Source organism: Eschrichtius robustus, chromosome 3, assembly GCF_028021215.1.
Source record: "Eschrichtius robustus isolate mEscRob2 chromosome 3, mEscRob2.pri, whole genome shotgun sequence".
In the NCBI taxonomy this organism is placed as follows: domain Eukaryota; kingdom Metazoa; phylum Chordata; class Mammalia; order Artiodactyla; family Eschrichtiidae; genus Eschrichtius; species Eschrichtius robustus.
In genome coordinates this window covers 5,672,319-5,692,138 of record NC_090826.1, presented here as the reverse complement: position 1 = coordinate 5,692,138, position 19,820 = coordinate 5,672,319, and the positions used below count along the sequence as shown (strand labels likewise).

The following is a 19,820-nucleotide window of genomic DNA, read 5'->3' as shown; positions in this document are numbered from 1 at the left end:
TATGTATACCTGTATTCACCTGTGTACACCTGTGTTCATCTGTGTATACCTGTATTCACCTGTGCACACCTGTGTTCACCTATGTTTACCTGTGAACACCTGTGCATACCTGTATTCACCTATGCACACCTATGTATACCTGTGTTCACCTGCGTACACCTGTGCACATCTACGTATACCTGTCTAGCTAAAACTATTTGTAGTGAGTCTGGGGTGTGTGATGTGTCTCACCTGGGAATACCTGCATCCCGGAGTCACCGAAATAGTAACAGTGGTAAAAGCAGTTATGACGTCACGTCGGGGGACCAGAGTCTACAGCACCCCCAAGCAGGCCAGCTTCACGAGCTGGGTGTCCCCGGAGGCCTAAGCGAGTGCTGAAGTCCACACGTGGAGCTTGTCACCAAGACTCGCATTTTCCATTTCACTCTGCCAAATGACATCTGAATTTCATTCTTGGCCCTTTGAGTTCTTTCAGAAGCAAAATAGAAAGTGTTTCCTTGAAGCAAACTTTTGTCTTTTGCTTTGGAAACCGCACTTTCCCCTTTGCTCCAAAGAAGATTAGGATATCAAGGACAGAATGTCAGCTGAAGATTACACGAAAAGGATAATTAAACAAAAGCCCACATTATAAGCCATCTAGAAGGGAAATTAAGCCGCTTTTGCCTTCTCCCCGTCTTTGAAGGATGTTCTGTCGAAGGGGAGCAGGAATTGTTTGGCTTGATAAATAAAGGTAGTAACCAAACTGTATCGCCCATTGTTCTGCCTTTATATTAAAAGCAATCACTAAGCCAAGCTGACAACACACACCATGGAGGCATAAACCCCTCTGCAGACGGAAGGATTAAGAGGCTGACAAGGTCTGGATACTAAGACTAATTAATAATATCCATCTCTATGGAACTGCAACTCTGGTAGCTTCGATCTTCCTCTGTCTCCCAGCCTGACCCGGGCAGCCCCGTCCTCTAAGGGAAGGACAGAGGGTTTGCAGGATGGGCCAGGATAGACGGCGGTCAGTCCCAGCGGGGCAGGGAGCTGAGGGGGCCCTGGGGAAAGGGCTGCAGCAGACAGACAGCTGGAATGTGGAGGTTGCTTCTCACTAACGGAGCAGAGACGCAGAGTAACTTAGGGAACTGGGTTTGCCATCACATGGTCGCATCTGGGTTTGCCATCACATGGTCGCATCTGAGTATTTTGCCAATTGAAAAGTGGTCTGGATGGGACCTTCTCAGGGGACCCTCCTCCCCAATTATACCCACCCACCCAATCCCCTGGAGCAAAAATGGCTGGAAATAGTCACAACAGAGGGATGAGCCGGCCACCATTGCCTAGGGCCAAGCATGACCCAAGATCTCTGTGGGCACTGGCTCAGTTCATCTTCCCAGTGACCCCTAGAGGGAGGTATTTCATGCCTATTTTATAGACACAGACGTAAGATTTGCAGAGGTTAATTCACTTGACAGAGTCACGTGGCTAGGAGAAGGCAGAGCTGAGTGCAAATCCAAACCATGGGCCTGGAAGGACCATGGGCCCAGGGGTCCCAGCAAATAGCCAGTGGGAAGCCTGTCCGGTGGCTACAAGTTCTCCCCCATACTCAGGAACCCCCTCGTCCACAAGGTGGGGCAAGGCATCCCACTTCCCCAGAGGGCTCCAAGAGCACAGGCAGCTGCAATTTGCAAGGTGAAGGTCAAGTAGCTGAGACCTGATCACAGGGACTTTCTGGGTTGCTCCCCCTGCAAGGTGACCAGGTGCAAAGGCCAACCACCTGGCCACGCCCCTATCCCCGAGGAGGGGACCAGGATGAGAGAAGCTTCTGGAAAATGCCCAGTGACTTTCCTTAGAGAGGATAATGGCCGCTTTTGGGGGATATATTTTCTGGAGGCTTTAGGTGGTACAGCAGAGGCTTTGGCATCGTAAATTGCAATCAAGCAAAGATGTCTAAGAAGGAAATAATATCGGCTCTGCTGCGCAGCCTTGGCAAAGATCCTGAAATCTTAATGGAATTGAGCAATTTTTTGCATAGGGCCGTAAATTCCTAGTGTCTACCTTATCTTCTCATCACGTTCTTCAAGGCACATTAAATGGAGAAAGAAGTGGAAGCTGCTAGATAGAATAAAACCGGAACAGGAAGGCAGCTCCAGAGATCTGTCGGAGACCACAATTCATTCCCACACGCGCCTTATCCGTCGCAAAAGGCCTTCACCACTTACTGCTTGTCTGCTCCTGTCTCTGCATGTAAAAAGCCTCCTGATGGCTTATAAGCTGAGGCTTTGGTCTAATTAGCGGTCCTGCAGCCGTGCCTCATTTTGCATGGTCTCTGCCCTGCTGCACCCAGCTCCCTCCTCTCACCCCTCCTCCAGAGCCAACACCCCTTCTGGAACCCTGTCCTAGCATCCCTGGCCCCCCCTGCACTTCTTTCCAGATTTTGTCCATCTCCATAATTAGCTAACAACACAATCGTTTGCTGGGCCATGGCAGCCCTGACTTACAATGGCTATTGTTACTGTTACTGATAATAATCATGATAAGGATAAAAGGCCACTGCTCTCACTTCAGCCTGGAGAGGCTTTCACAGCAGTGTTGAATGTGCAGCCTCTGGTTGGCCGGCCCCATCTCTCCGGGTCTCTTCTCCTGGGCCCAAGCAGAGATGAGGTGCACGTTCTCCCCTTACGTCCCCTCCAAGTCACTTGACTGGCACCAGGGCCTGGGACACCTGTCCTGAGGCCTTCTTCTTGGACAGCCCTGTGCTTGGCCCCTGGATCTGGGGTCCCACACATTCTTGTCACTGTACACTGTGGCCCAGGCCTGCCACGTGTCAGAAAGGGCATGGAAGAACATCCCTGCCCCATTCTTCCATCCTTGAGCTCACCTCCTCCTCCAGGAAGCCTCCCCTGACCACCCAGCCCACTCTATGTCCGCTTCTCTGGACTCAGCGCACTGATGGGCTGTCGGTATCACCTACTAGGCACATAAATTCAGGGTCAGAAATGACTTTGGCGCCACAGGGTCCTTCACCTGCCTCTCCACACAGGAGTTCTCCCCAAATGCTCTGGGCCTGGAGGCTCCCTTCTCTGTGCTGCCCAGTCCCCGGGGGGCTAGAGGGAGCTCACTGTCAGCTGGGGAAGGACAGCCAAGGGTGTGGAACAGAGTTGCAGCATCAGACTCTCTTGTCCTTGACATGGGCACCGCCCTCCCCCCCCCCCCCCCCGGAGGTTAACACATCCAGGACCCCTCAGCCACTCCCCCTTCTAATCTCTGCTCCCTGCCCCGCCCATGCCCCTCGGCCCGGGCACTGTGGCCTGTGAGCTCCAGAGGATGGGGCCGTGTGTCTTTAAAGGGCCTGGACCGGGCCCTGCTTACCCTAGTCTTTGGGGGTCCCAAATTCTCCTCGACCCTCGTTTTCCTCTTCTGAAAAAGTCAGGGCTAATTTGCCCAGTCCTGACTCCCTCCCAGTGCAGCTGTGAGAACCAAAAGAGCTGGACCTGGAGTCCCCACCAAGTGCCAAGGGCCACCCAGTGCCAGGGCTGTGGTGTCCCTGAGCCTTGCACCCTCTGCCCCAGCCCAGCCCGTACGTGGCATCTGCCACGGCCTCCGTACGGGGTCTGCAGGATGGAGCACAGAGGGGCCGGCTGGCCTGGGGCGTGTTCCCCTCCCCACCAACCCAGGCCCAGGGGCCAGGGACTCCTCAGGCACCAGCTCGCTTCTGTTACCTGAACCACGTGGGTCAAAATGCCCCGTTTGGGACCGAGAGTCAGCCTGACCGCAGCGCGTCTGTCACTCTAAGCCCGTGAGGCGTCGTTCAAGGGCCCACGTACAGGGTGGGCTCTGGGATGCTCTATTTCCTGGACACTTTGATTTCACCCCGACGGGACACAAAAACCGTTACTGAGCAAGAAGCCTCAAGCATTTTTTATGAAGCTATAATATCCTCCGTTTAAAAAAAAAAAAAAATGAAAGAGAGATAGAGGGAAAGAAAGGAAGGAAAAAAGGAGGGCGGGGGAGACTGTCTCCCGCGTCTCAGGGCTGGTGTCCTGGTGGAGCCCAGCTCACCCCGAGTGGAGACGTCCCCCCATTAGGATAAGCCTGGAGACGAGGGCTGAGTGCAGACGCCCTCTTCCAGCTGCCCCGCTGGGGACGCTGGTCCCGTCTGGGGACCCAGCTAACCCACAGGCCACGCTCAGGGCTGCAGGGCTTGGTCCCAGGTGGCGCCACGCTTCCAGATAGAGTGAGGGGGACGATGTGTGTGGGGGGGCACATGGGTTGCAAAAGAGCCGATCATTCCCCAGATAGATTTCAAGTCATTTTGGGTGGGGAGTGGGCACAAGGGACATTTACAGCCGTAACGGTGTCCCCACTGCAGAGGAGGGTGGCAGGAAGGAGCAGAGGTGTCCTGACCGTCCTCGCTTTTGGTGGGGGGGGGGCGCTGTGAGAGATGAAGGGAAGATGCGAGGTGGGGCTCACAGGGCTCCCTGGGGGCGTCAGGATGTCCCCTTATAGGTCCAAACTGGTACTGATGGCGTCGAGCGGTCCATCATCTGTGGAGCGCTTGCCGTGGGCCGGGAGCTGGGCTACATCGTCATGTGCTCTGTGTTCCATTTATAGGGAATTCTCACAACAGTCCTGTGCAGTCCACACCATTCTCATAACCGTTTTACTGATGAGGAAACTGAGACTCAGAGAAACGAGCTCAAATGCCCAGAGTCAAGCGGCTCACGAACGTTGCCCTGTGTGACCCCAATCCCACTATTATAAGAGCTTCAGACAAACACCATCCCAAACATCCGCCCACTGAGTGCTCCGGGTGGGAGCTAGAATGGTGGCCTCTGGGCCATGCTGCAGGGGCCAGGGGTTCCCTCTGCCTGACACTCCCACCACCCCGCCTCACCCCAGCTTTGCTACTTGAGGGAAGCGATGAGATCGGAGGCGCCTTCCTGGGGAACCTCAGAGGCACTTGGCTCACAGGGAGGCCCTCACATCCACAGACAGGTCCGGTGTCGATGGACAGAACCATACGCTGAGGTCCCGTGGGTGTGCTGTTGGGAACTGTCCCAGGCCCACTCTGGTGCCACAGTCCCAGGTTGGGAGGGGAGGCCCTAAGCCCACAGCCTGCTCGCTCCCTGCACACGGGAGATGAATATGGAGCTGTGCAGCTGCCTCTGGGGGGGCTAAGGCCGTGTGCAGAGGAGAGGAGGCCCCAGGGGCACTGGGGGCAGGAGGGGGCCCTGGAGGAAGGTGGGGCTCCCTCAGGACAGGCTGGTGTCCAGGCCTGTCTCTGGGGCAGAAGCTGAAACTGGACCGTTCGCTACGATGGCCCCAGAGGTGTGCAAAAGGCCTTCTCTGGGGCCCACCGGACTGTATGAGACATTCAAGACCCCTAACCCTAACCCTAACCCAAGCCCTAAACCTAACCATGGCCCTTGCCCTAACCCTAACCCTAACTGTAGACCTAACCATAAACCTAATCCTAACCCTAGACCTAAACCTAACCCTAAGCCTAGCCCTAACCCTAAACCTAACCCTAACCCTAGACCTAACCCTAAACCTAACCCTAAACCTAGACCTAACCCTAAACCTAACCCTAACCCTAGACCTAACCCTAACTCTAGACCTAACCTTAGCCCTAACCCTGGGAGGTCTTGGGCCACTGCCTCCCCCCAGCAGCTGCCCTTTAAGTCCCCTCCTCCTGGCAGGAAAAATGCCCTCCTCCCAGGGGCCCTGCTTGGGGGGAACCCCCCCCCCCGACAGTCCTGCTATTTCTGCCTCGGGAAAGCCTGCTCTCAGGACGGGGTGGGCAGAAGTTGACCACGCTGAGGGTGAAAGGCCAGCTGGGGGCCCACAATCCAACAAAGGGATTTAGAGCCTCAGCCCAACCCCTCAGGCCTTGCCAGCCAGGCAGGGAAGTGCGGTTCTCACGGGCACTCGTCAGGGGAGCCTGGGCTCTGCCCGAGGAACACCGGGGTCTCCCTCCTGCCCTGGAAGGCAGCGAGCCCTCTGGATGAGGCCTCCGGCTGAGGCCTCCCTCCACTCCAGGGTGGGGAGCTTTGGGGGGCCAGCGCAGCCTGGAGTGGGCCCCCTTGGTAAGCTGGCTATACCCCCGCCGCCCCTGCACTCTTCTGCGCTGCCTCTGTACTGTGGCACTTGGTGGAGACGAGCCCCCTGCACCCACCGTTCCTGGGGGTTCTGGGCTGGCAAAACTCAAGGTCAGGCAGGAGGCAGAGAGTGTGGGGTTGAAGGGCAGCTGCCCCTCCGTGACTGCACGGCCTGGGACCAGGTGCTTGAAGCTGTCTCTAGCCCCTCCCTATAAGAAGGGTAACAATGGCACCCCGGGGAGAAGAGATGGGCGCCCTGGGAGACGCGTCTTCTCCCGGGTGACCCGGGGGCCCGTGGTGAGGGGCCGGCCACTGCCTGGCCCAGAGTCAGTACCCGGGGTGGCCAGATGCCAGAACTTGGAACCCAAACGTCTGCCACTCTCAGTGACCCAGGAGCCCCCAGTCCCGGGGTCCCCCCAAAGCCCCAGGGTCCCTGTATTTGCACAGCAGCACCCAGGAGCCTGCAGGCCTGTGTGAGCTGCGGGGTGGTCCAGGGAGCAGCCCCCGCTGCCTCTGCCCCTGCGAGCTGGTCTCAACAGACACGCAGCCCCGAATGAATGGCGGTGGCAGACACACAGGGACACACCCCCTGCTTCACTTGAGCATGGAAAACATTCATTAAGCATTTTAGAGGACAAGGGCAAAAAGAAAAACACTCATTAGAAGCAGAAATAGTTTCCAAATGAGCCATACAGAATCTGCTGGCAAGTCTGGCCTGAAATGGGGGCTTGTCCTCCTGGGGAAGCGGGCAGGCGGAGGAGTGCACAGAAGGAGGGACTGTGGGGCCCAAGAGGGGTCACAGAAGGAGGCAGGAAGGCCTGAGCCAAAGCGCTAGAAAATCCCAAAGAGGAGAGGCCACGGTGGCAGAGATGGAGGCCGAGGACCCTGGCTGTCTGGCCCAGCGTTGCAGCGGCCCAGCCTGCAGGAGGGGCTGCACCTCCACGGCCCCAGCAAGGCTCAGGGCCTGGGAGGATGCAGTGATTACCATGTTCAAGGCCACAGGAGGCAGAGGCAAGAAGGAGCCGGGAAGCCTGATCCCAGCCCGGCTCCATCGCTGACCGGCTGGGTGACCCTGGGCCTGACCCTGCCCTCTCTGGGCCTCAGCGTCTGTCTAGGAAATGCAGCAGCTGAGCTTGGGGCAGCCTCTAAGGGCCCTGCCAGCCGTTGACACATGGAGCCCTCAATGCTGCTGCTGATGTGAGGAGAGGAGCTGCGTGCCGGCCGGCAGCGGGGGCTTCTCAAGGCCCCAGGGCCGATTCCCCAAAGGCCCCGTAGGAGCAGCCTGAGCTCAGGTCCTCTGGGGTCTCGAGATGCTGCCCGTGCAGGTGCCCACGTGGTGCCCATGGGGCACGGCAATGACCTTAGGTGCCATGGGCTGAACGGGCTTCAGTCCCTCCACTCTAGGGGAAGGCTCTGGTTCCTCGGCGTCTGCCGACTCACATCCGGATAAAATATTTATTAGCGAGATACAGAGAGAAAGAGAGAGGGAGGTGGCACCTACCCGCACAGTCAGGTTACTCGGAAGCTAAGTGCCGCGTCAGCTGCTGCCCTTTTCTTCCTCCTCCTCCCTGACCTCTGTGCCTGGGTGTGACATGCTGGCCCCTCCCCTGTCCTGTGCAGCAGGGTGGGGCGGGGTGGGGGGGTGCTGGCCCCTCCCGATCTGGCTGAGGCTCTGTGCTGGGCACTCAGGGGAGACGGAGGGAGGCAGGTGGCTCCCTTGGGGAGCTTACAGTCTGGTCGGAGAGGAAAGCCAGGTCTGTGTGGGTAGGGTCCCTGCTGTGCTAAGTGGGCTTGGGATTAGCGATGTCACTTTGAGGATCTCAGAGGAAGGAGACGGCCGCTCAGCTGGGATGGCAGTGACTGTCTGGGAGGGGCTGCTCCCAGAAGAAACTCTCCTTTATCCAGAAGCCCGCCCTCCCTCCCTCCCTCTCCTCCTCCCAGCCCCCTTCCTTTCAGGGGGCTCCCCCTGTCCCGGCCAGCCCACTAGCCTGGGCGGTGGGGTGCGAGGGGCGTGGCCACCCAGTGTGCCCTTGGTCAGCAGCGTGTCATGCTTAGGGGACACGCTGGCTTCTCTGTTGCCGAGTTGGCACCCGAGTTGCCTCTTCCTCGGCTCTCACCCGGTCACTGTGCCCTGACACTTCCACTCCCACCCCAAGCCTTTTTCTTGGTAACTGGTGTCAGAGACAAACTTGGGCCAATGTCCATCTGGGCCGGTGTCTCACGGCTTCTTGCCTATTTAACATCAGAGGAATTAAACCTGGCCACGCCGTCTTATCCCGGTGTTGTAAGCAGCATCAGAACAAATTGCCCTGAGCAGGGCGCTCGCCCTGGAGCTCCAGGCTTCCGGGCGGGACGTGCGAGGCGCTCATTGCCGTGGCTTTTGCTCCGGAGCCTCCTCCTGCCCAGCGCTGACCCAGCAGCAGGAGCCCCCACCCGTGTACGTTCCCGCTTTGTCACCTGCTCACAGAAACTCGGGGACGCAGAGGCGGGGGTGGAGAGACAACTCCCCAGGGACCCGGAGAGAAGATAAAGACTCAGATTAGCCCTGGAGAAACAAGATCTGTGATCCTGGCCTTTGGGGAGACTCGGGTTCCCCGCCGGCTGGAAGGTAACAAACCCAGACGCACATGAGTCACCCCAGGTATGTCTCCAGCACGCAGCGGCCAGGATTGGAGCACCAGGGAGGGGAGGGCTGGGCAGAGGAGCAGCAGCCTTCCCACTCCTTGTGTGGCCCCAGAAACAAGGCAAGGGCAGCCCAGGCGCAGAGGGACCTGGCTCAGGGGGCCTGAGTGAGTGGAATCCAGTTTGGGGATCCAATTGGCTCAGACTCCAAGGCGGCCCGGTGGCGTCTGAGTCCGGGGAAGGAGATCTACCGAAAGCCACAGGAGCCTGAGGGAATGGAGGCGTGGGTGTGCGAGAGGGGTCTGGAGGAGAGAGAGGAAGCAGCCTTGGAGAGCAGACAGCTGGGGCTGCCGGAGGAGCGAGCTGGCAGGAAGCTGGCCGCGGGGGCGTGGCTCCCTCAGGAGGGCAGCCCCCAGGCCGGGCAGAGAGAGCCCAGCAAAGACATGTCCTGATGGGGCCTGAAAGCTGAAAACACCAGCGTGGGACCTAGGGGGATGGAGGCCCAGGAAGGAGCTCACAAGGGCTGCTTGAGGTGAAAGTGTTTCTCTGGCAGCCAGAGTGGGACCCTGGAGACACAGGGACATGTTCTAACTGCACCAGATCTCTGCTCTCAAGGAGGAGCCCACTCCCCCCTCCCGCAGCCACGGAGAAGACCCTTCACCAAATGGCAAAATGCCTTGGGTCCATTCTTATTAACGAGGCCTGGAAAGTAGCATCCCAGGATTACGCTGAAGGTCCCTTTCACAAGGACGCAGGGCTGAGCAATTAGAAAGGCAGGTGTTACCACGCCAACCTCTGAGGGGGACAGACCCGGGAGACTGTAACGGGCAAGGTGTCGGGGAAGCCGTGTCTGCAAATCAGCACCTCGTCTGACGGTCTCAGGTGCCACCCGCTAACGAACTTGTTGAACCACAGACAATTATTTCCGGGAACTAAGGAGAACGGAAGTGTATGGCGGCGGGGGCCGGGGGTTGGTTGGGGGAGGTGAGGACGAGTTGATGGACAGAGGGTCTGGTCTAGGTGTGGACATTGAGGCGGCTCTGTGCTCAGCAGACACCTTCCAGGCCACCTTCCCTGGGACCAGCGGCCCTTCTGCACTCCATGGCGTGTGCAGCTCTCTTCTCTCAGAACATGTGCCATGAGCATTGGCGGGGCACTTGCTTTCCCATCTGCTGGACCCCTCCCAATCGCATCCCCAAGGTCAGGGAGATCCCCAGACCCCTGGGGCCCAGGCTAACTTGGATGCAGAAAGTGAGACCTCTGGGGGAAAAGGCCAGAGGCAGCAATTCCTGGGCAGAGGCAGCAGGAAGAAGTTGGGGTGATGCTGCCGGGCCCCCCGGGGATGTGTTCTACAGAGAGCAGCTGCAAATCAGAGGCCGAGCTTTGGAAAGGACCCAGGTCCAGGCTCGCTGGGCAGACCCCTCAGACCTTCCCACTCACGGCAACACCTTCCACAAGCAAGACGACCACCAACACAACCAGTCAGCTCTTGGCTGGGCGGCCTTGGGGCTGTGCACCAGCACCTCGGACAGAGATCTGGGGGCCAGGCCTCCCTTGGAGCTTTGGCGACTGGGTGGCTCCTCCACCCCTTTCTCCATCCTCCTCCACAGCAGACATCACAAATCGATTACAGAGCTCCTTCCCTCTGAGCCAGGAGTTCCTGGTCTCCCAACAACCATTCCAATCCATCCAACTACAACTGGCATGACTCTGGGAGCTGATTTTCCACATGTGCTGACGACTAACCCACATGCGGTTTTCAGTGCAAAGGCTTTTCTCAGTCAGGGGCAGGTTGCCCACCCAGCCTTTCTCCTGTCCTCAATCAGAGGAAACTGAGGCACCCTGGAAGCAGCTGGCAGGATGTTATCCTCACGCGGCGGGCAAGGACGTCCCCCACCAGGCTTCCTCCCCTTGCTGGCATCTGACGTCACACCGGGCCGGCCCCGAAGCTGGCCTCAGCGCCACACGCCGACATCCCTAGGAAAGCTGGCCAGGGCGCCTGGGCCTGGTTCCGCCGCACGCAGGAGCCCCACCCCACTCAGCTCCCTCCGCAGACCCTTCCCCAGCACCGGAGACGGAAGAAGAATCCAGTCCCAGCCACCTACCTGAAGGAGCCAGTAGCACCTCCGGTGGAAGGTGGGGATGATGGAGGAATGGACATAGCAGCCGTACAAGCACTAGGGAGAGAGGAAAAACGAGAATTCAGTTGGAAAGAGGGAAGGAAGGGAGGAAGACGGCGCAACAGAGAAGGGGCAAGAGAGGGCCGTGGACGCCGCCACCACCCCAGGGAGACCGAGGCGCGGGCGCCTCCACATCCGGCTCCAGGACCAAGGCTAAGGTCTGGGACACACCTAGGAAGCACAGCTGGGAAACACCAGTGGGCAAACATGGATGAACAGCTGGGGTGCTCCCCCTTGTGAGGGCCATGGGGGCACGTGGGAACCCGGAAAAGCCAGGGGCCACAGGAATGCACATATGTATACATTTTGCCTATCATTTGAGGGGCTGGGGTTTACCCTGAAGTTCACGCATAGAGCCTGGGTTAAGACCCCTTGGTGTATGGGGAGGGACGGAAGGTTACAGAATTGATTCAAGCACACACACACTCCAGACCTTTCCCAGCCAAGGAGAGCCGTCCCTGGCAGCCCTGGCTGGTAGGAGCTCCAAGGCTGGGGGGCCAGGGAGGGGCAGCAATTCCTAGGACTGACTTCCGGAGCCTGGGGCCCTTTGCGCACAACCCCACTTGCTGGTTTTTATTTACAGTTTTCTATTCACATTTGTGTTTGTTCCAAGTATAAACCTGCATCTTTTACAGATGGATTTGGTTTTAGAAACCAGCTAGAGCCAGATTGGAGAAGAAGGTGGGTGAGGATTTAAGTTCAGGAACAGCATGTAGAGGGGACACGAGGAGGGACAGCTCTCATGGAGCTTGTCACTTAGATCCAGGAGGGTGGAGCTGACCGGTGGGACAAGTCAGGGGAGCACGTCGTGCGCTGGGCACCGTGGGGGCTTGCCTGCCGGCAGGGGTGAGGAAAAGAGGCTAAGGAGAGCAGTTGTGTCCTTCCTGAAACTGAACGCTCAGAGTCTGAGTGGGAGGAAATTTGGCCTTTTCTTTTGGAGCCTCCAATTCCAAACTAGAATGAGCTCCTTCTATTTTCTTTGGAGTTCCCCTAGCTTCCCAAAGCACACATTCCAGGAGGGGTGGGGCAGAAAGAGAAGGCAGGACCACAGAGCCCCAGAGGATGAAGGATGGGTAAGGTCTTCCCTTCCGCTCTCACTGTAGTCCCCCAACACCGACACCAATTCTGCAGAGAGAAATGGCCGGCAGCTCTGCATGTACAGCTTTCATCAGATATTTTTCACACTCCCAAAAAGACCAAGTGCAATTTGGTTTGACTAGGAGTCCATTTGAGCCTTGCCTGTCTGATTAACAGAGTTGAAAGAGAAATCATTTTGGACTATGGGATTCTGGCTGCAAGAAAATCAGATTTCCAATATGTTAGAACTTTTGCAGATTGCTGTCAGCTGGGACTTAAGCCCTGTACAAACCAAACAAACAAAGCGGAAATTAATTTAAACGATACCCTTGCAATTCTTGCCCACGAAATGTATTTATTATTAAGAAGGCAATAGTCTTTCCTGACTTTTCTGGTTTTCAATAAACTGTGTGTTGCTTTCTTTTTAAAAAAAAAAAAAATTGATAGCTCATTCCTTCTTGCCAAAGGAGACTCGTGTTTGGACATTTTCTGTGAGCGTTTGGTTGCAACGGATGAGTAACCCACCTGCAACTTACATCAGCCCTTTTCCTTTGTAATCTGGGTGTTCTCATGGGCAGTTTCGTTGCTTTCACTCATGCAGTGAGCCCGATGGAGGGAGACTTAAACTGTTGAGAGAGGAATTCTCTCCCTCTCTTTGAAGTAAAAGGCTTCCCATCAGCTCTTTCTCACTGTTCATCCCTCTCGAGAGTTTGCTGCGACTGCCCTGCTTCACCTGTCTCTTTCTCTTTCTACTGCTTTTCCTTGAACTTGAAAAGAACATGGTTGATTTGCAGCACCATCTCCCCCTTCATCCAACGCCTATCTACCTGTGTTGGGCTGCGGCAACCTTGAACCTCGTACTAAGGAATCACCGAGACTTCACCGATCACCTACTGCGTGTCCCTCCTGTGAGAGCCCAGGAAGAAAGCACAGCCCGTTCTCCCCCAAGACACCCCAGCACCCGTCTCTCAGGCACCCTCCCCACCCCAGAACCATCCAATAAACAGAATGATGTTAAACAGAAAAATCACTGTTTCTACATCAAGGCTCATGCATTTTAATCAGAGGAACCCTCGGGGCCTCACTCAGAACTTAGTCTATTTTTAGATATTTACTGTAAACACCCTGGTGATCCGATGTCTCTGGTCTCCACAGATGAGAGCCACAATCTTAGGAAGGTGGGAGAGAGGTACCGCTGATGACAGTGAGCCAAGTCAAATGGCATCAAGGGAGGAAGCTCCCCAGGGAGCCCCAAGTACTCAAGAAGCCCCAGGGCATCGGACCCTTCCCACGTTGCCTGGCCCAGCGTGCTGGTCACCCCGTGGCTCACTTGTCCACCTCTATTCCCTGAACGGGGGCTCCTGGCAGGCAGGACCTTTGAATGAAGGGGGCCCACAGTTCCCCCACCCAGTACCCTCAGGACACCGGTCTCTACAGCCTGGTACAGGGAAGGATACAGAGACAGCACATGTTTAATTTCTGCTTGTGGAACTCTGAAGGCTCAAGTCTTTCTAAACCAAGACTAGAAAACCATCCTGAGAAATGGCTCCACGTTTAGTGCTGAAAGGGTTGAGCTTCAGTTTCAGGGAAAACTGACAGGTGTTGGGTAGCTGGTTTCCCTTGTCTGGAAGGAGGCTTCTGGTGCCCAGTCTTGGTGAGCTAGAGTCAGCAAGGGAGGAATTCTGAGCGAGGGCTCCTGCTTGAAGTGGGAGACCTGCTGTTCACCAGCTGGGAGGGCCCTTGTCCCGTCTAGCTGCAAAACGGGCACTGTCCTTTTTCTGTCTTCTGGGTGGCTGTGAGGGTCGAGAGCTGACCCCTGTGCTGGGCTGCCCAGGACAGCAGGTGAGAGAGGGTTCAGAGGAAGCTACGGGGGCTTTCAGGGGTGCACGTTTGAAAGGGAAGAGTGAAGGAGATTATTTCCAGCTTCAGGAAATGCACGTGGGGACAGGAGGTGAGACACAGTGGGCTGGGCTTGAGGACCTGTAAGGACATTGGGATGGACCGGAGTGTCCACTGCACGGGGGTGTGGCGAGAGGCAAGTTCTGGGGAGACAAAGCGGGTCAGATCACAAAAGGCCACAGGGCCTACAGCAAGGAGGTTGGCTTCACCCTGGGGCGGCGGGGAACAAAGGAACATCCGCGTTCCAAAGCTCACTGTGGCAGCCGTGTGGCCAGGGACCGGGGTCAGGGAGGGCGGGGGCACCAGGTCCAGTCCTCAGTCCAGGAGGCATGCTGGGACCAGAGGCGGCAGCAGCAGAGCAATGGAAACATTGGCAGGGGTAAGGATGACGCCCAGCTTCTGGCTGTGCAGACAGGTACACGGGTACTCAGTGGGCCCACTCACAGGAAACCCTGGGGGTGCAGCAGGCTGGTCAGGAGGGGCTGATTTCAGATTTCTATTGGTGACCCTGAGGAGCTCGTAAGACCCCCAAGGGGAGACGCCCAGAAAGCAGTAAGTTTCTGAGATCTGGTGCTGCATCTGGGCTGGCAACGGTGATCTCCACATCCTCAGCACAGGGACGGCATTGGAGTCACGTGGAGAGGCCCAGAGTGGGGTCCATCCACTCAGGCTGGTTTCTGCAGCACAGAGCCGTGCCTGCTGGCTCAGGTGGACAGAGCAGGTGAGGCGTGAGCTTGCAGATGCTCCGAGCGGCAGGCATGTGGTGTGCTGGGCTGCCTCACCCTGTGCCCACATACCTCACAACCCCAAACCACCCACGGCCCCGTCCTGATCCCAGGCTCTCTGGCCAGTTCCCATCGTCACCACTGCCCTCACGCTGGACCACTTCTGCTCATTTCCAGTCCTCACGGCAGTGTCATCACCAAGCCAATCGGGGATTAATTGCACACTATCTCACGACGCAGCGTATAAAATCCATTCCCTTTAACCACTAATCAAGAAAGCAATCAACTTCGTCTGTAGTCATCTGTGTTGTACAAACTCCTGGTGCTTTTTGATCAGGCTCTGGGGGTCCCTTGGGGTGTCCCTGGGTTGAGCTTTGCATTTGGGGGCCGTGATATGCTGGGAGGGAGAGTCACATCCCGCGGCTGGCGGATGCAGCTGCGTGTGCGTGTGTGTAAGTGGGTGGGTGCACACGCGTGTCGGGGTGTGTACGGGAAAGCACGCCCTGGGCCCCTTGTTTATGTGTGTCACATAAAACAAAGAAAGAAAAAGAGAAAGCAACCAGCTGTTTATAGGAAACTCAGGAGAACGTCACCCTGTAGATGAAAGCAACGTTCAAATTAGTTCTATTGGGAAATGAAGGTCTGACATCTTCCCTTTAACAGGACAGTGGAGCAAGGAAGAATTTTTTTCTTAAATACTCAAAATTGCTTGTATGAGTCTACGGGGCTTTTTTTTCTTAAATAAAGAGGAAAGATAAAATTACAGGGGAAACCAAGAGCAAACAAGAGCTCCCTTCAGTTCAAAATATATGCTTCAGAAAGGGACGTTTCTGAAGAAAGCATCAGCCTCAAACCTCCTCAAAGGGACTTTTCCCCAACAGACTCAGCTGCCAGGGGTCCCCTGGGGGCCAGAAGGTCCATGAGGGCTTGACGCCCGATGGCCTCGGTGGGCCAAGAAGGGAGCAACTCAGGTGGTGAGCGCAGCTTTATTGGTGGGGGGTTGGGAGTGGACGGTGGGTCCCCTTTCCCTCCAGCCCTCAATGGCTCCGAGAGATGAAGCTGCTTCCCCATCTCTGTCTCTCTGTCCGTCTCTGGCATGAGCTCAGCCCTCCCATTGTCCCCTCCACTCTCGGCTTCTGCTCTAGAATACGGGTGACTCGCTGTCCCCACTTCCGGGCTTTCCCTCAGACTGTCCCACCCCCCAGGGCGGGCTTCGTCCTCTCCTGTGCAAACCCTACCCGCCCCCCCCCCCCCCCCGAGTCCATCTCAGATCCTCCCTCCTCCAGGAAGCCTCTCCTGACCCGGCCAGTGGGAGGAGCCCCTGGAAATGACCCATCTGGGGTCAGGGGGGCAGCACGGGAGGCGGACTCTGCCTTGGGGTATCAGAGACGCCATCTCTGTCACCATTAGCTCACCTATCGCAGGGGCTGGCAGACTTTCTGCCAAGGGCCAGATGGTAGATGTTCTCGGCCTCGTGAGTTAGATGGTCTCTGCTGTAGCTGCTCAACTCTGCCTTGTGGGGCAAAAGCAGCTTAGACGACAGGTAATGAATGTGTCCCCAGACTTTACTGATGGACATTGTAAATTGAACTTTGTATAATTTTCACCTGTCATGAGTATCATTCTTCTTTTGATTTTTTTTTCCCCAACCATTAAAAAAAATGTGAAGACCATTCTTAGCTCATGGGCCATACAAAAATAGGTGATGGGTTGGCTCCAGCCCATGGGCCATAGGTTGCTAACCCCGACCCGTCAGATTGGGAGGAATGTGAATTGTATGGTCCTTTGTAAAATTCCCTGCGGTGATTTCCATGTAGCAGGTGTTCAGTGAACTTTGGTTGATTTCCATGCGATGTGAATATCGACGCCGGGCAAGGAGGGAGCAGCAAAGGCCCAAGTGCATAGAAAATGATAGACTGTACATTTAATAAATACACTCAAGAGTGAGTATTGAACACAGTACCTTTCCCCACCATCGTCTACAGACAGCTCTCAGAAGACCTGGTTGTCTTTCGAACTAGACTTAGCTGTGTATGTTTGTTTTCTGGCCTGAGTGTGACGTGTTATCGCCTAAATGTGAGATTAGTGGACACTCGGGCACCGTGCTTGGCGTGGAGGACTTCCTGGCATGTAACAGGCACTCAGTGAAAACAAGGCTTCCTCTCCCTGTCAAGTGCCTTCATTTTATTAACCAAGCAGAATTCAATGGGATAAAGTAAGGGCAGCTGAAAGCAGGTAGCGCGGGATTGGAGATGTGAAGCTGCTTTACATCTCCGTGGCCTTGATAAAGCCTTCTTCTCTGGGGAAGACCTTTTCATTCTGTTTCGGGGGCCCCCTCCCACAGGAGACAGGGAACCCCCAAAGCCAGGGCTTGCTGTCTCCCTCCTCCTCTGGGGAAACATGAGCCCAGCATCTTCCTCGGTGGGCTGGGGGAACACACATCCCTAGCCCCGCACGACAGGCCTCTCTAGAGGAGGGTGTGGCAACCAGGAGTCACGTGAGGCTGCTCAAATTCCAATTCCTATTACGTAGAAGGAAATAAAATAGAAACTCCAGTTCTTCGGTCGCACTAGGCTCAATTCAAGTGCTCACCTACCACACGGAATGAGCGGCTATCATGTTGAACGGCTCAGAAAAACCCATCGTCACGGAAGGTTCTATTGGACACTGAGGCTCCGGAGAACAAGAGTGGGGCCCGGTTCAGGGATGCTCAGCTGGGCCTCTTGGAACCTGAGACCCCAGGGCCCAAGATTTGGGGAAGCTAGGGTTTGGGGGAAGAAGTGGAGGTTGGGACGATGGGGTGGCGGCTCCACTTTGGGGAGTTGGGATGTTTGGAGGTTGGTACCTGCTTGAATCAGTCCGTGAGTGTATCCCCGAACCCCTGTGCTCAGAAGGCCTCGCTCCCCAGCTCCGCCCCGCCCCAGCTCCCCACCAGAACCCCCTCGAATGGAGGGATAATACCTGCTGCGTCCCCAGGCTAGGATGCTTACAGCGAATCTCCATCCCTAACCCTCCTTATGAGGGTCCCTCTGCTACTTCCTCTGCCGATGTCCTGCACCAGCCCCCCAGCAGCCAGGCCACTGGCCGGGGGACCCAAGAGTCGGGTTAGGCTCGTGGTGGTGGCCCGCACTCTCCCTCAGTGGCCTGGCCCCGGGTCCCCCAGTGGCCTCACCTCTCTCCCCCTGGATCGGTGACTGTCTGCACAAGGCAATCAGAGTGAAAATAGATTTTTAAGGTGCCTGGTTGATCTCACACACTTGAATCTAATGCACACACGACAAAGATGAATAGATTTTAAGATGTGTCATGGCATAAAGGTGACAGAAGAGAAAGAGATAATAGAAGGGAAGGCAAAATCCACCGAGAGGACGATCTAATCCTGCTCTGCAGTGACGAAGGGGCAGGAGCCGTTTATTCAGAATATTCCAGGCAGGGCAGGTGAAGATTCCAGTGCTGGGGCCAGATGGGGTGACAGCCACACTCTCCCAGAAAGGGCACCCTGGGGTGGGCTGGGCCTTGGCTTACATGCAAGAGGAGGGCGTGTCAACCACATTTCACTACTGTCTGCTCTGTGCCTGACTTGAGCCCTTGCCTCCAGAACCCCCAATCCTGTGGTTGAGAGAGAGCTAAGCAAACAAACAAAACCAGATCAAAACAGCCCCGAGGCTAAGTGCAAGGGGCCCCAGGAGAGGGTGTGATGGAGCCCCCAGAAAGGGAAGAGTCCCCCTTTTCATGCTGAAGATCGGCAAAGTCACCTAAGAGGAAGTGACATTTGTGATGGGTCCAAAAGGGTGAGCTGGAGTTGGCCACGTGGACTCGAAAGGGGTCTTGAGCAGAGGGATAGGCCTGGGCAAGGATGTCGGCTCCTTCCCAGCTTTGTCATCTTTCCTACCCAAATCCTCCGCACGGGACAACACAGATGGTTCTATAAAACCCCCAATCACACACGTTGACAAGTGGCGGCACATGACTTTGCATTGGAAGCAAAGGTGCTTGATTTTCATGGCTTTTCCTTCCCGCCAGGCCTGGACCCTGCATGTTAAAGCAGGTTTCCTGGGAGGACTATGGGAATTCAAGGAACAAGTGCAGAAGCATGGCTAGAACTCAGATCTGATCCCACAGGTTTCCCTGCCTCCCTCCCCCTCCCCACCGTCCCCCTCTCTGTCTCCATCTCTCATTTCTGTATGTCTTCCTTGTGTTTCTTCCCTCCCACTACCGTTGGGCTGTCTCTATGTGGCAGGCAGCAAGAGTCCCATCCTTTCAGCTGCGACCCAAGAAGCAACAAAGCCTCTCTCTTCCAGATTTGGGGTGACAACAACACCAGGGAGGGACCCTCACCTATTTGGGCTGTGATCCCAGCCCTGGGACTCTCAGTGGGGCAGGAAGGCACCTGAGTGGGCAGAGCTGCAGGGCTCCCAGGCTGGGGTAAAACACGGTTCCTTGCTGCCAAAGTTTGGACATGCCCTGTAGAAGAAGCAGGAGCTCTCCAAAGGGCAGGGGGAAGTAAAAACCCTCCAGCACCTTCCAGATCTCCCCAAACCAGCGGCAGCTGCTGCAAGGGGGCAGAAGTAGGTCCAAGCAGCTCTGCTTCCCAGACACCTGAAAGCCGGAGCAGATCCTGGAAGGTACCGAGAAGATCTCACGCAGGGACAAGGTTGGGGGCGGCGCGGTGACATGGAGCTCCTCTTGCCTTTTGTCTGCATTCGTCCTGCTCAGAGGCATTCATGGGGGAGGGCCAAGGCTGAACAGGCTAGTCGAGGACTCAATCCCACCCTTGCCCGGCTCAAAGCCATCGCTCCCTCTGCCCTGGCATGCCACCCGGATGGCGTCACTCAGGCATCCACGCCAATGGCTGAGGGTCAGGCCTTCTGCAGGGCCTGCCTTCATCAAAGACAAAGGGATGGATTCCTGGGCTGCTCCCAGGACCGTCCTCGCTGGAGGATTTTGTTCGTATTCATCTAAGATTAGACCAAATGATTCAATTCGCATGCTGCCTGCAAAAGCACTGGGCCTCAGAACTTGTTAAATAGTGACTTGCTTTAAAATTAGTTTGAGCTAAATGGATTGCAGTCTGATTCGGCCTTCGGGGTTGGGCGACAGGAGAGATCTGTAATATTAGATCATCATTGACCCGGCCTCCTTCAACGGCATCTCCCAGAGCCTGAACCCCTGTCTGCAGATGTGGGAGCGGGGGTTCAGAGATGTCAACACCTTGCCCAAGGTCACAGGGA

The 19,820-nt window shown here is 56.2% G+C and overlaps 1 protein-coding gene across 1 annotated transcript in view; it reads right to left on the bottom strand.

The window, feature by feature from the left end:
- Window positions 1-19,820, bottom strand: part of CAMTA1 (calmodulin binding transcription activator 1) — an 894,089-nt gene that overhangs the window by 247,522 nt on the left and 626,747 nt on the right. Inside the window, exon 7 of the mRNA XM_068538797.1 lies at window positions 10,814-10,885. Within this exon, the coding sequence (XP_068394898.1) occupies window positions 10,814-10,885 (72 nt within the window). The remainder of the gene's footprint in view (window positions 1-10,813; window positions 10,886-19,820) is intronic.